At 51.0% G+C, this 15,329-nt stretch overlaps 2 protein-coding genes across 2 annotated transcripts in view; both read right to left on the bottom strand.

Annotated features, from left to right (window-relative positions):
- Positions 1–3,742: 3,742 nt before the first annotated feature.
- Positions 3,743–12,026, bottom strand: LOC145338913 (uncharacterized; the record flags this gene model as incomplete). The annotated part of the gene is made up of 4 exons (XM_080183306.1): positions 11,918–12,026; positions 8,896–10,599; positions 5,394–5,479; positions 3,743–3,885 (listed from the first exon to the last, which is right to left on the bottom strand). Coding segments are annotated over exons 2-4 (1,631 nt in total), but the record flags the coding sequence as incomplete, so codon positions are not given.
- LOC145338912 (hepatic lectin-like) overlaps positions 10,404–15,329 on the bottom strand; it is a 28,716-nt gene continuing 23,790 nt past the window's right edge. The window contains exons 5-7 of the mRNA XM_080183305.1: positions 14,753–14,895; positions 11,918–12,024; positions 10,404–10,599 (exon numbers count right to left, since the gene is read on the bottom strand). Coding sequence (XP_080039431.1) covers positions 10,404–10,599; positions 11,918–12,024; positions 14,753–14,895 — 446 coding nt within the window. The remainder of the gene's footprint in view (positions 10,600–11,917; positions 12,025–14,752; positions 14,896–15,329) is intronic.

The raw sequence follows: 15,329 nt of genomic DNA, 5'->3' as shown, positions 1-15,329 counted from the left end.
CCTCACTGTAACACTCTGATATATCCCACACCCCTCACTGTAACACTCTGATATATCCCACACCCCTCACTGTAACACTCTGATATATCCCGCACCCGTCACTGTAACACTCTGATATACCCACACCCCTCACTGTAACACTCTGATATATCCCACACCCCTCACTGTAACACTCTGATATATCCCACACCCCTCACTGTAACACTCTGATATATCCCACACCCCTCACTGTAACACTCTGATATATCCCACACCCCTCACTGTAACACTCTGATATATCCCACACCCCTCACTGTAACACTCTGATATATCCCATACCCCTCACTGTAACACTCTGATATATCCCACACCCCTCACTGTAACACTCTGATATACCCCACACCCCTCACTGTAACACTCTGATATATCCCACACCCCTCACTGTAACACTCTGATATATCCCGCACCCCTCACTGTAACACTCTGATATATCCCATACCCCTCACTGTAACACTCTGATATACCCCACACCCCTCACTGTAACACTCTGATATATCCCACACCCCTCACTGTAACACTCTGATATATCCCACACCCCTCACTGTAACACTCTGATATATCCCATACCCCTCACTGCTCACTGTAACACTCTGATATATCCCGCACCCCTCACTGTAACACTCTGATATATCCCACACCCCTCACTGTAACACTCTGATATATCCCACACCCCTCACTGTAACACTCTGATATATCCCACACCCCTCACTGTAACACTCTGATATATCCCACACCCCTCACTGTAACACTCTGATATATCCCACACCCCTCACTGTAACACTCTGATATATCCCATACCCCTCACTGTAACACTCTGATATATCCCACACCCCTCACTGTAACACTCTGATATACCCCACACCCCTCACTGTAACAGTCTGATATATCCCACACCCTCACTGTAACACTCTGATATACCCCACACCCCTCACTGTAAGTCTGATATACCCTACACCCCTCACTGTAACACTCTGATATATCCCACACCCCTCACTGTAACACTCTGATATATCCCACACCCCTCACTGTAACACTCTGATATACCCCACACCCCTCACTGTAACACTCTGATAGACCCCACACCCCTCACTGTAACACTCTGATATATCCCATACCCCTCACTGTAACACTCTGATATATCCCACACCCCTCACTGTAACACTCTGATATATCCCACACCCCTCACTGTAACACTCTGATATATCCCACACCCCTCACTGTAACACTCTGATATATCCCACACCCCTCACTGTAACACTCTGATATATCCCACACCCCTCACTGTAACACTCTGATATATCCCACACCCCTCACTGTAACACTCTGATATATCCCACACCCCTCACTGTAACACTCTGATATATCCCACACCCCTCACTGTAACACTCTGATATACCCCACACCTCTCACTGTAACACTCTGATATACCCCACACCCCTCTCTGGAACACTCTGATATACCCCACACCCCTCACTGTAACACTCTGATATATCCCACACCCCTCACTGTAACACTCTGATATATCCCACACCCCTCACTGTAACACTCTGATATACCCCACACCCCTCACTGTAACACTCTGATATACCCCACACCCCTCACTGTAACAGTCTGATATACCCCACACCCCTCACTGTAACAGTCTGATATACCCCACACCCCTCACTGTAACACTCTGATATACCCCACACCCCTCACTGTAACACTCCGATATATCCCACACCCCTCACTGTAACACTCTGATATATCCCACACCCCTCACTGTAACACTCTGATATATCCCACACCCCTCACTGTAACACTCTGATATATCCCACACCCCTCACTGTAACACTCTGATATATCCCACACCCCTCACTGTAACACTCTGATATATCCCACACCCCTCACTGTAACACTCTGATATATCCCATACCCCTCACTGTAACACTCTGATATATCCCACACCCCTCACTGTAACACTCTGATATACCCCACACCCCTCACTGTAACAGTCTGATATATCCCACACCCTCACTGTAACACTCTGATATACCCCACACCCCTCACTGTAAGTCTGATATACCCTACACCCCTCACTGTAACACTCTGATATATCCCACACCCCTCACTGTAACACTCTGATATATCCCACACCCCTCACTGTAACACTCTGATATACCCCACACCCCTCACTGTAACACTCTGATAGACCCCACACCCCTCACTGTAACACTCTGATATATCCCATACCCCTCACTGTAACACTCTGATATATCCCACACCCCTCACTGTAACACTCTGATATATCCCACACCCCTCACTGTAACACTCTGATATATCCCACACCCCTCACTGTAACACTCTGATATATCCCACACCCCTCACTGTAACACTCTGATATATCCCACACCCCTCACTGTAACACTCTGATATATCCCACACCCCTCACTGTAACACTCTGATATATCCCACACCCCTCACTGTAACACTCTGATATATCCCACACCCCTCACTGTAACACTCTGATATACCCCACACCTCTCACTGTAACACTCTGATATACCCCACACCCCTCTCTGGAACACTCTGATATACCCCACACCCCTCACTGTAACACTCTGATATATCCCACACCCCTCACTGTAACACTCTGATATATCCCACACCCCTCACTGTAACACTCTGATATACCCCACACCCCTCACTGTAACACTCTGATATACCCCACACCCCTCACTGTAACAGTCTGATATACCCCACACCCCTCACTGTAACAGTCTGATATACCCCACACCCCTCACTGTAACACTCTGATATACCCCACACCCCTCACTGTAACAGTCTGATATACCCCACACCCCTCACTGTAACACTCTGATATATCCCACACCCCTCACTGTAACACTCTGATATATCCCACACCCCTCACTGTAACACTCTGATATATCCCACACCCCTCACTGTAACACTCTGATATATCCCACACCCCTCACTGTAACACTCTGATATATCCCACACCCCTCACTGTAACACTCTGAAGTATCACACAGTTTTGGTCTCCTTATCTGAGGAAGGATGTTCTTGTTACAGAGGGAGCACAGCGGATGTTTACCAGGCTGATTCCTGGGATGGCAGGTCCGTGATGAGGAGAGACTCAGTCAGTTAGGATTATATTCACTGGAGTTTAGAAGAGTGAGAGGGGATCTGATAGAAACTTATAAAATTCTAATAGGATAAGACAGGGTAGGTTCAGAAGGAATGTTCCCGATGGTGGGGGGGGAGTCCAGAACAAGGGGGGTCATAGTTTGAGGATAAGGGGTAAACCTTTTAGGACTGAGGTGAGGGGGAATTTCTTCACCCAGAGGGTGGTAAATGTGTGGAATTCACTCCCACAGAAAGTAGTCGAGGCCAAAACATTGTGAGATTTTGAGAAGAAATTAGATATACCTCTTGGGGCGAAAGGGATCGAGGGATACTGGGGAGGGGGGGGGGAAGGGGAGGGATCAGGATATTGAATTTGATGATCAGCCGAGAATTCATAATGAATGGCGGAGCAGGCTGGAAGGGCCGATCGGCCTCCTCCTGCTTCCAGTTTCCATGTCTCTGTTTCCCAGCTCGGGAAATCCATGTTTCCAGGTCGAATCCGACAATTATCACTGGGAGAATAGAGGACGTGGGTCACTCCACGCGCCCCTCCCCGGAGTGAGGGGCTCTCACTCACGGCTCAGCTCTCCCGGACAAGCTGTCCCGTCCCCGGGGCTGTAGGGAGTACGGGGGAATCCGGATACATGTCCACGGCTGTCTTCGAGGGAAATCTGGCTTCTCGAAAATGTCAAACATGTGGCAGGGAAGTGAGTAACAGATCTCCCAGATCAAAACCAAACAGCAAAAGCACCTTTAATATAGCAACTTAAACAGAAAATAAAAACCATATCACACACTCGCAGTGACAACCAGGTAGATACACGGAGACAGTAAGGCAGGGTAGGTGTCCGAAAAAAAACAATCCAAGTGTTACCCTCACTGATTCTCAATCTCCGTGACTCAGAAGACACACAGTGACCATTCTGTCGCTGACAGTCTCCTTCCTCTCTCTCTCTCTCTCTAGTTGGATGGGAAGGCGACTTATTATCTGAATGGGAGAGACTCGGGCGGGGGGGAGGATGCAGAGGGATCTGGGTGTCCTGGTTCATGAGTCCCAGAAAACTCACACGCAGCTGCAACAGATAATAAAGATGGGGTATTGGTATTTGTAGCTGAAGGAATGGGATATAAAAGTAGGGAAGTATTGTTCCAGCTATACAAGGCATTGAGGAGGCCGCAGCTGGAGTATTGGGCGCAGTTTGGGTCCCCTTATTTGAGGAGAGATGGAGTGAGATTGGAGGCAGTTCAGAGGGGGTTCACTCGATTGATTCCAGAGATGAGGGGATTTGTCAAATGAAGAGAGATTGAACATACCCTCTGGGATTTAGCAGAATGAAGGGAGATTAAATTGAGGTGTACAGGATGATGAAAGGTTTGGATAAAGTGGATGTGAGTCAGAGGCTCCCTCTTGTGGGGCATTCTTGGACGACAGGATCTGAGGATAAGGGACAGCAAATTTACAGACTCGAGGAGAAACTCCTTCTCCCAAAGGGTTAGTCATCTGTGCAATTCGCTACCCCAAAGCACAGTGGCACAGTGGGTTAGCACTGCTGTCTCACAGCGCCAGGGACCCGGGTTTGATTCCCAGGGGGGCACGGTGACACAGTGGGTTAGCACTGCTGTCTCACAGCGCCAGGCATCTGGGTTTGATTCCCAGGGGGGCACGGTGACACAGTGGGTTAGCACTGCTGTCTCACAGCGCCAGGGACCCGGGTTCAATTCCCGGGGGGGCACGGTGACACAGTGGGTTAGCACTGCTGTCTCACAGCGCCAGGGACCCGGGTTCGATTCCCAGGGGGGCACGGTGACACAGTGGGTTAGCACTGCTGTCTCACAGCGCCAGGGACCCGGGTTCAATTCCCGGGGTGGGGGGGACTTGTCTGTGTGGAGTCTGCACATTCTCCCCGTGTCTGCGTGGGTTTCCTCCGGGGTGCTCCGGTTTCACCCCACAGCCCGAAAGACGTGCTGGTGAGGGGGGCATTGGCCCGGAGTGTGGCGACTGGGGCAACTTGACAGGAACTTCATTGCCGTGTCAATGTAAGCCTTGCGCGTGACTGATAAATAACCTGTTAATTTAAGGAAGAGTTCGAGATATTTGTTGAAGGGGGGGCTGAGTCAGGAAAATGGGGATGAGGAGGGTTATCAGTCATGGTGGAATGGCGGTGTGGATTCGATGGGCTGAATGGCCTAACTGTGCTGCTATATCTGATAAAAAGATTGGTTCTGACCCAATCCCCCTGGAACTCTTCTCTCAGCTCAGTTACTGGGTTAAAGGTGACGCACTCAAATCTCTCCTGTCGCCTGCAGGGCTTCTCTGAAAAATAAGATGTTAAACGGACAAGAGGGGACAGCGATCTCCCTTTTAAAACCTCGCTCCAAACCTCTCAACACCCTACTGTCCATACAGAGGGATATAGAGAGAGGGCACACTGGGGAACAGGGGGATATAGAGAGAGGACACACTGGGGAACAGAGGGATATAGAGAGAGGGCACACTGGGGAACAGAGGGATACAGAGAGAGGACACACTGGGGAACAGAGGGATATAGAGAGAGGACACACTGGGGAACAGGGGGATATAGAGAGAGGGCACACTGGGGAACAGAGGGATATAGAGAGAGGGCACACTGGGGAACAGGGGGATATAGAGAGAGGGCACACTGGGGAACAGAGGGATATAGAGAGAGGGCACACTGGGGAACAGAGGGATATAGAGAGAGGGCACACTGGGGAACAGGGGGATATAGAGAGAGGACACACTGGGGAACAGAGGGATATAGAGAGAGGGCACACTTGGGAACAGAGGGATACAGAGAGAGGACACACTGGGGAACAGAGGGATATAGAGAGAGGACACACTGGGGAACAGTGGGATACAGAGAGAAGACACACTGGGGAACAGAGGGATATAGAGAGAGGACACACTGGGGAACAGAGGGATATAGAGAGAGGACACACTGGGGAACAGAGGGATACAGAGAGAGGACACACTGGGGAACAGAGGGATATAGAGAGAGGGCACCCTGGGGAACAGAGGGATATAGAGAGAGGGCACACTGGGGAACAGGGGGATACAGAGAGAGGACACACTGGGGAACAGAGGGATATAGAGAGAGGGCACACTGGGGAACAGGGGGATATAGAGAGAGGGCACACTGGGGAACAGAGGGGTCTAGAGAGAGGACACACTGGGGAACAGAGGGATACAGAGAGAGGACACACTGGGGAACAGAGGGATATAGAGAGAGGGCACACTGGGGAACAGGGGGATATAGAGAGAGGACACACTGGGGAACAGAGGGATACAGAGAGAGGACACACTGGGGAACAGAGGGATATAGAGAGAGGGCACCCTGGGGAACAGAGGGATATAGAGAGAGGGCACACTGGGGAACAGGGGGATACAGAGAGAAAACACACTGGGGAACAGAGGGATATAGAGAGAGGGCACACTGGGGAACAGGGGGATATAGAGAGAGGGCACACTGGGGAACAGAGGGGTCTAGAGAGAGGACACACTGGGGAACAGAGGGATACAGAGAGAGGACACACTGGGGAACAGAGGGATATAGAGAGAGGGCACACTGGGGAACAGGGGGATATAGAGAGAGGACACACTGGGGAATAGAGGGATATAGAGAGAGGACACACTGGGGAACAGAGGGATATAGAGAGAGGGCACACTGGGGAACAGGGGGATACAGAGAGAGGACACACTGGGGAACAGAGGGGTCTAGAGAGAGGACACACTGGGGAACAGAGGGATACAGAGAGAGGACACACTGGGGAACAGAGGGATATAGAGAGAGGGCACACTGGGGAACAGGGGGATATAGAGAGAGGGCACACTGGGGAACAGAGGGGTCTAGAGAGAGGACACACTGGGGAACAGAGGGATACAGAGAGAGGACACACTGGGGAACAGAGGGATATAGAGAGAGGGCACACTGGGGAACAGGGGGATATAGAGAGAGGACACACTGGGGAACAGAGGGATACAGAGAGAGGATGCACTGGGGAACAGAGGGGTCTAGAGAGAGGACACACTGGGGAACAGAGGGATACAGATAGAGGACACACTGGCGAACAGAGGGATATAGAGAGAGGACACACTGGGGAACAGAGGGACATAGAGAGAGGACACACTGGGGAACAGAGGGATATAGAGAGAGGACACACTGGGGAACAGAGGGATATAGAGAGAGGACACACTGGGGAACAGAGGGATATAGAGAGAGGACACACTGGGGAACAGAGGGTTATAGAGAGAGGACACACTGGGGAACAGAGGGATATAGAGAGAGGACACACTGGGGAATAGAGGGATATAGGGAGAGGACACACTGGGGAACAGAGGGATACAGAGAGAGGGCACACTGGGGAACAGAGGGATATAGAGAGAGGGCACACTGGGGAACAGAGGGATATAGAGAGAGGGCACACTGGGGAACAGGGGGATACAGAGAGAGGACACACTGGGGAACAGAGGGATATAGAGAGAGGGCACGCTGGGGAACAGAGGGATACAGAGAGAGGACACACTGGGGAACAGAGGGATATAGAGAGAGGGCACACTGGGGAACAGAGGGATACAGAGAGAGGGCACACTGGGGAACAGAGGGATACAGAGAGAGGACACACTGGGGAACAGAGGGATACAGAGAGAGGACACACTGGGGAACAGAGGGATATAGAGAGAGGGCACACTGGGGAACAGGGGGATACAGAGAGAGGACACACTGGGGAACAGAGGGATATAGAGAGAGGGCACACTGGGGAACAGGGGGATATAGAGAGAGGGCACACTGGGGAACAGAGGGGTCTAGAGAGAGGACACACTGGGGAACAGAGGGATACAGAGAGAGGACGCACTGGGGAACAGAGGGGTCTAGAGAGAGGACACACTGGGGAACAGGGGGATACAGAGAGAGGACACACTGGGGAACAGAGGGATATAGAGAGAGGACACACTGGGGAACAGAGGGATATAGAGAGAGGACACACTGGGGAACAGGGGGATACAGAGAGAGGACACACTGGGGAACAGAGGGATACAGAGAGAGGACACACTGGGGAACAGAGGGATACAGAAAGAGGACACACTGGCGAACAGAGGGATATAGAGAGAGGACACAGTGGGGAGCAGAGGGTTATAGAGAGAGGACACACTGGGGAACAGAGGGATATAGAGAGAGGACACACTGGGGAACAGAGGGATACAGAGAGAGGACACACTGGGGAACAGAGGGATACAGAAAGAGGACACACTGGGGAACAGAGGGATACAGAGAGAGGACACACTGGGGAACAGAAGGATATAGAGAGAGGACACACTGGGGAACAGAGGGATATAGAGAGAGGACACACTGGGGAACAGAGGGATACAGAGAGAGGACACACTGGGGAACAGAGGGACATAGAGAGAGGACACACTGGGGAACAGAGGGACATAGAGAGAGGACACACTGTGGAACAGAGGGATATAGAGAGAGCGCACACTGTGGAACAGAGGGATATAGAGAGAGCACACACTGGGGAACAGAGGGATACAGAGAGAGGACACACTGGGGAACAGAGGGATACAGAAAGAGGACACACTGGGGAACAGAGGGATATAGAGAGAGGACACACTGGGGAACAGAGGGACATAGAGAGAGGACACACTGGGGAACAGAGGGACATAGAGAGAGGACACACTGTGGAACAGAGGGATATAGAGAGAGCGCACACTGTGGAACAGAGGGACATAGAGAGAGGACACACTGGGGAACAGAGGGATACAGAGAGAGGACACACTGGGGAACAGAGGGATACAGAAAGAGGACACACTGGCGAACAGAGGGATATAGAGAGAGGACACAGTGGGGAGCAGAGGGTTATAGAGAGAGGACACACTGGGGAACAGAGGGATATAGAGAGAGGACACACTGGGGAACAGAGGGATACAGAGAGAGGACACACTGGGGAACAGAGGGATACAGAAAGAGGACACACTGGGGAACAGAGGGATACAGAGAGAGGACACACTGGGGAACAGAAGGATATAGAGAGAGGACACACTGGGGAACAGAGGGATATAGAGAGAGGACACACTGGGGAACAGAGGGATACAGAGAGAGGACACACTGGGGAACAGAGGGACATAGAGAGAGGACACACTGGGGAACAGAGGGACATAGAGAGAGGACACACTGTGGAACAGAGGGATATAGAGAGAGCGCACACTGTGGAACAGAGGGATATAGAGAGAGCGCACACTGGGGAACAGAGGGATACAGAGAGAGGACACACTGGGGAACAGAGGGATACAGAGAGAGGACACACTGGGGAACAGAGGGATACAGAGAGAGGACACACTGGGGAACAGAGGGATATAGAGAGAGGACACACTGGGGAACAGAGGGACATAGAGAGAGGACACACTGGGGAACAGAGGGACATAGAGAGAGGACACACTGTGGAACAGAGGGATATAGAGAGAGCGCACACTGTGGAACAGAGGGATATAGAGAGAGCGCACACTGGGGAACAGAGGGATACAGAGAGAGGACACACTGGGGAACAGAGGGATACAGAGAGAGGACACACTGGGGAACAGAGGGATACAGAGAGAGGACACACTGGGGAACAGAGGGATATAGAGAGAGGACACACTGGGGAACAGAGGGATACAGAGAGAGGACACACTGGGGAACAGAGGGATACAGAGAGAGGACACACTGGGGAACAGAGGGATACAGAGAGAGGGCACACTGTGGAACAGAGGGATATAGAGAGAGGACACACTGGGGAACAGAGGGATACAGAGAGAGGACACACTGGGGAACAGAAGGATACAGAGAGAGGACACACTGGGGAACAGAGGGATACAGAGAGAGGACACACTGGGGAACAGAGGGAAACAGAGAGAGGACACACTGGGGAACAGAGGGATATAGAGAGAGGACACACTGGGGAACAGAGGGATATAGAGAGAGGACACACTGGGGAACAGAGGGATACAGAGAGAGGACACACTGGGGAACAGAGGGATACAGAGAGAGGACACACTGGGGAACAGAGGGAAACAGAGAGAGGACACACTGGGGAACAGAGGGATATAGAGAGAGGACACAATGGGGAACAGAGACATCTGGGGGGTCGACACACTGGGGAATATATGGAAAGTGGGGTGCTAAGGGGAAGAGTAGAGGGGGTGGGGATGTTTACACATTTATGAGTCTCTTGTTCTCTGTCCTTCAGGTACAAAGGTTCCCAAAGTCAGCTGCAGCGCTGCAGAATGGAGGCAGTTTCTCACAGACAAAATGGTATTGCGAGGAACAGGACACATCATTCCAACCAGAATTATGCAAGAAAAAATCCACAATGATTGTGCCACAGGCTTCATTGGAATTCTTCCAATTATCTGGCTGGTTCCGCTGCCATCCATTAGACCTCGGGAAATAAAAAAAAAGAATAAAATGTCTTAAGAATTAGGACAATATTCCTACAGAGTTGTATCAATCCCCAAACTAATCCCACTGCCCTGCTCTCTCCCCATAGCCCGATATCAATCCCCAAACTAATCCCACTGCCCCACTCTCTCCCCATAGCCCGATATCAATCCCAAACTAATCCCACTGTCCCGCTCTCTCCCCATAGCCCGATATCAATCCCCAAACTAATCCCACTGCCCCACTCTCTCCCCATAGCCCGATATCAATCCCCAAACTAATCCCACTGCCCCACTCTCTCCCCATAGCCCGATATCAATCCCCAAACTAATCCCACTGTCCCACTCTCTCCCCACATCCCCGTATCAATCCCCAAACTAATCCCACTGTCCCACTCTCTCCCCACAGCCCTGTATCAATCTCCAAACTAATCCCACTGCCCCGCTCTCTCCCCATAGCCCTGTATCAATCCCCAAACGAATCCCACTGCTCCGCACCGTCCCCGTAGCCCTGGATCAATCCCAAAACTAATCCCACTGTCCCACTCTCTCCCCATAGGCCTGTATCAATCCCCAAACTAGTCCCACTACCCCACTCTCTCCCCATAGCCCTGTATCAATCCCCAAACTAATCCCACTGCCCCTTTCCCTCCCCATAGCTCTGTATCAATCTCCAAACTAATCCCACTGTCCCACTCTCTCCCCATACCCCTGTATCAATCTCCAAACTAATCCCACTGTCCCACTCTCTCCCCATAGCCCTGTATCAATCCCCAAATTAATCCCACTGTCCCGCTCTCTCCCCATAGCCCTGTATCATCCCCAACGTAATCCCACTGCCCCACTCTCTCCCCAAAGCCCTGTATCAATCCCCAAACTAATCCCTCTGTCCCACTCTCTCCCCAAAGCCCTGTATCAATCCCCGAACTAATCCCACTGTCCCACTCTCTTCCCATAGCCCTGTATCAATCCCCAAACTAATCCCACTGTCCCACTCTCTTCCCATAGCCCTGTATCAATCCCAAACTAATCCCACTGTCCCACTCTCTCCCCATAACCCTGTATCAATCCCCAAACTAATCCCACTGCCCCACTCTCTCCCCATAGCCCTGTATCAATCTCCAAACTAATCCCACTGTCCCGCTCTCTCCCCATAGCCCTGTATCAATCTCCAAACTAATCCCTCTGTCCCACTCTCTCCCCATAGCCCTGTATCAATCCCAAACTAATCCCACTGTTCCGCTCTCTCCCCACAGCCCTGTATCAATCCCAAACTAATCCCATTGTCCCACTCTCTCTCCCTCTGATGTTGGGAGTTACCTCACTGGGCTTCCATCGATCCATATCCAATTTCCTTCAGTCTCATTCTCAAAGAATCCAATAAAATACTGAATATTTTTCTTCGGAATGGAGTCGAATATTAAATTCTGCAGTAAAGTTGCGGAGTTAATGTGAGTGTCTCAATTCACAAACACTGCTCCTTATCTCTCTCTTTATACTGTACCAAACCCCATGCTGTACCTGCTCTGGCAGTCATAGAGTCAATGAGGTTTACAGCATGGAAACAGGCCCTTCAGCCCAATTTGTCCATGCTGCCCCATTTTTTAAACCCCTCAACTAATCCCAATTGCCTGCGTTTGGCCCATATCCCTCTATACCCATCATACCCATGTAACTGTCTAAATGCTTTTTAAAAGACAAAATTATACCCGCCTCTAGTACTGCCTCTGGCAGCTCTTTCCAGACACTCACCACCCTCTGTGTGAAAAAATTGCCCCTCTGGACACTTTTGTGTCTCTCCCCTCTCATCTCAAACCTATGCCCTCTAGTTTTAGACTCCTCTACCTTTGGGAAAAGATATTGACTATCTAGCTGATCTGTGCCCCTCATTATTTTATAGACCTCTATAAGATCACCCCTCAGTCTCCTACGCTCCAGAGAAAAAAGTCCCAGTCTATCCAGCCTCTCCTCATAACTCAATCCATCAAGTCCCGGTAGCATCATAGTAAATCTTTTCTGCGCTCTTTCTAGTTTAATAATGTGTCGATGAGCGACAGTGTAGAGGGAGTTTTACTCTGTATCTAACCCCGTGCTGTCCCTGTCCTGGGAGTGTTTGATGGGGGGACAGTGTAGAGGGAGCTTTACTCTGTATCTAACCCCGTGCTGTACCTGTCCTGGGAGTGTTTGATGGGGGGACAGTGTAGAGGGAGCTTTACTCTGTATCTAACCCCGTGCTGCACCTGTCCTGGGAGTGTTTGATGGGGGGACAGTGTAGAGGGAGCTTTACTCTGTATCTAACCCTGTGTTGTACCTGTCCTGGGAGTGTTTGATGGGGGACAGTGTAGAGGGAGCATTACTCTGTATCTAACCCCATGCTGTACCTGTCCTGGGAGTGTTTGATGGGGGACAGTGTAGAGGGAGCATTACTCTGTATCTAACCCTGTGCTGTACCTGTCCTGGGAGTGTTTGATGGGGACAGTGTAGAAGGAGCTTTACTCTGTATCTAACCCTGTGCTGTACCTGTCCTGGGAGTGTTTGATGGGGGGACAGTGTAGGGGGAGATTTACTCTGTATCTAATCCCATGCTGTACCTGTCCTGGGAGTGTTTGATGGGGACAGTGTAGAAGGAGCTTTACTCTGTATCTAATCCCGTGCTGTACCTGTCCTGGGAGTGTTTGATGGGGACAGTGTAGAGGGAGCTTTACTCTGTATCTAACCCCGTGCTGTACCTGTCCTGGGAATGTTTGATGGGGGGACAGTGTAGAGGGAGCTTTACTCTGTATCTAACCCCGTGCTGTACCTGTCCTGGGAGTGTTTGATGGGGGGACAGTGTAGAGGGAGCTTTACTCTGTATCTAACCCTGTGCTGTACCTGTCCTGGGAGTGTTTGATGGGGGGACAGTGTAGGGGGAGATTTACTCTGTATCTAATCCCATGCTGTACCTGTCCTGGGAGTGTTTGATGGGGGGACAGTGTAGGGGGAGATTTACTCTGTATCTAATCCCATGCTGTACCTGTCCTGGGAATGTTTGATGGGGGGACAGTGTAGAGGGAGCTTTACTCTGTATCTAACCCCGTGCTGTACCTGTCCTGGGAGTGTTTGATGGGGGGACAGTGTAGAGGGAGCTTTACTCTGTATCTAACCCCGTGCTGTGCCTGTCCTGGGAGTGTTTGATGGGGGGACAGTGTAGGGGGAGCTTTACTCTGTATCTAACCCCGTGCTGTACCTGTCCTGGGAGTGTTTGATGGGGGGACAGTGTAGAGGGAGCTTTACTCTGTATCTAACCCTGTGCTGTACCTGTCCTGGGAGTGTTTGATGGGGGGACAGTGTAGGGGGAGATTTACTCTGTATCTAATCCCATGCTGTACCTGTCCTGGGAGTGTTTGATGGGGACAGTGTAGAAGGAGCTTTACTCTGTATCTAATCCCATGCTGTACCTGTCCTGGGAATGTTTGATGGGGGGACAGTGTAGAGGGAGCTTTACTCTGTATCTAACCCCGTGCTGTACCTGTCCTGGGAGTGTTTGATGGGGGGACAGTGTAGGGGGAGATTTACTCTGTATCTAATCCCATGCTGTACCTGTCCTGGGAATGTTTGATGGGGGGACAGTGTAGAGGGAGCTTTACTCTGTATCTAACCCCGTGCTGTACCTGTCCTGGGAGTGTTTGATGGGGGGACAGTGTAGAGGGAGCTTTACTCTGTATCTAACCCTGTGCTGTACCTGTCCTGGGAGTGTTTGATGGGGGGACAGTGTAGGGGGAGATTTACTCTGTATCTAATCCCATGCTGTACCTGTCCTGGGAGTGTTTGATGGGGACAGTGTAGAAGGAGCTTTACTCTGTATCTAATCCCGTGCTGTACCTGTCCTGGGAATGTTTGATGGGGGGACAGTGTAGAGGGAGCTTTACTCTGTATCTAATCCCATGCTGTACCTGTCCTGGGAATGTTTGATGGGGGGACAGTGTAGAGGGAGCTTTACTCTGTATCTAACCCCGTGCTGTACCTGTCCTGGGAGTGTTTGATGGGGGGACAGTGTAGAGGGAGCTTTACTCTGTATCTAACCCCGTGCTGTACCTGTCCTGGGAGTGTTTGATGGGGGGACAGTGTAGAGGGAGTTTTACTCTCCCGCGCATTCTAAGTTTCTGTCATTCTCACCTCTTCCTGTTGTGTATCAATGATGAGGAGGTGGGAATTTTGGGATTCACATTCATTTTTTGCCACAGTCCAGTTGAGTTTTTTAGTGGAGAATTTATAGATGCTTTGTGTCGGGATCTGCCAGCCATCCGGACACAGGAGTTCTGTGGAATAATGAAGTTTTCAATCAGTTAAATACACTGGAACATTACGAACAGGAGGCCGTTCAGCCCCTTTCTCTCTCTCAAGCCTGTTACACAGGAACAGGACGAGGCCGTTCAGCCCCTCTCTCTCTCTCTCTCTCTGTCTCTCGAGCCGACAGGTCGGGTGGATTGGCCGTGCTAAATTACCCCTTAGTGTCAGAGGGACTAGCAGGGTAAATACATGGGGTTATGGGGATAGAGTCCAGGGTGGGATTGTGGTCGGTGCAGACCCGATGGGCTGAATGGTCTCCTTCTGCTCTATAGGGATTCAATGATCGTTAGGCCTCAGGCTTCAAGTCCCATTCGCTTGCCCGACTCCTGATCAAATTCTTCTGGACAGATCTCGGTCAGTCCATGCCCCCCTGGCTTGCTCCAAACCCTGAGAGATACGGGGA

Source organism: Carcharhinus amblyrhynchos, unplaced genomic scaffold (genome assembly GCF_965287045.1).
Source record: "Carcharhinus amblyrhynchos unplaced genomic scaffold, sCarAmb.v2.hapA chromosome_233, whole genome shotgun sequence".
NCBI lineage: Eukaryota > Metazoa > Chordata > Chondrichthyes > Carcharhiniformes > Carcharhinidae > Carcharhinus > Carcharhinus amblyrhynchos.
This window is presented reverse-complemented; position numbering and strand designations above follow the sequence as displayed.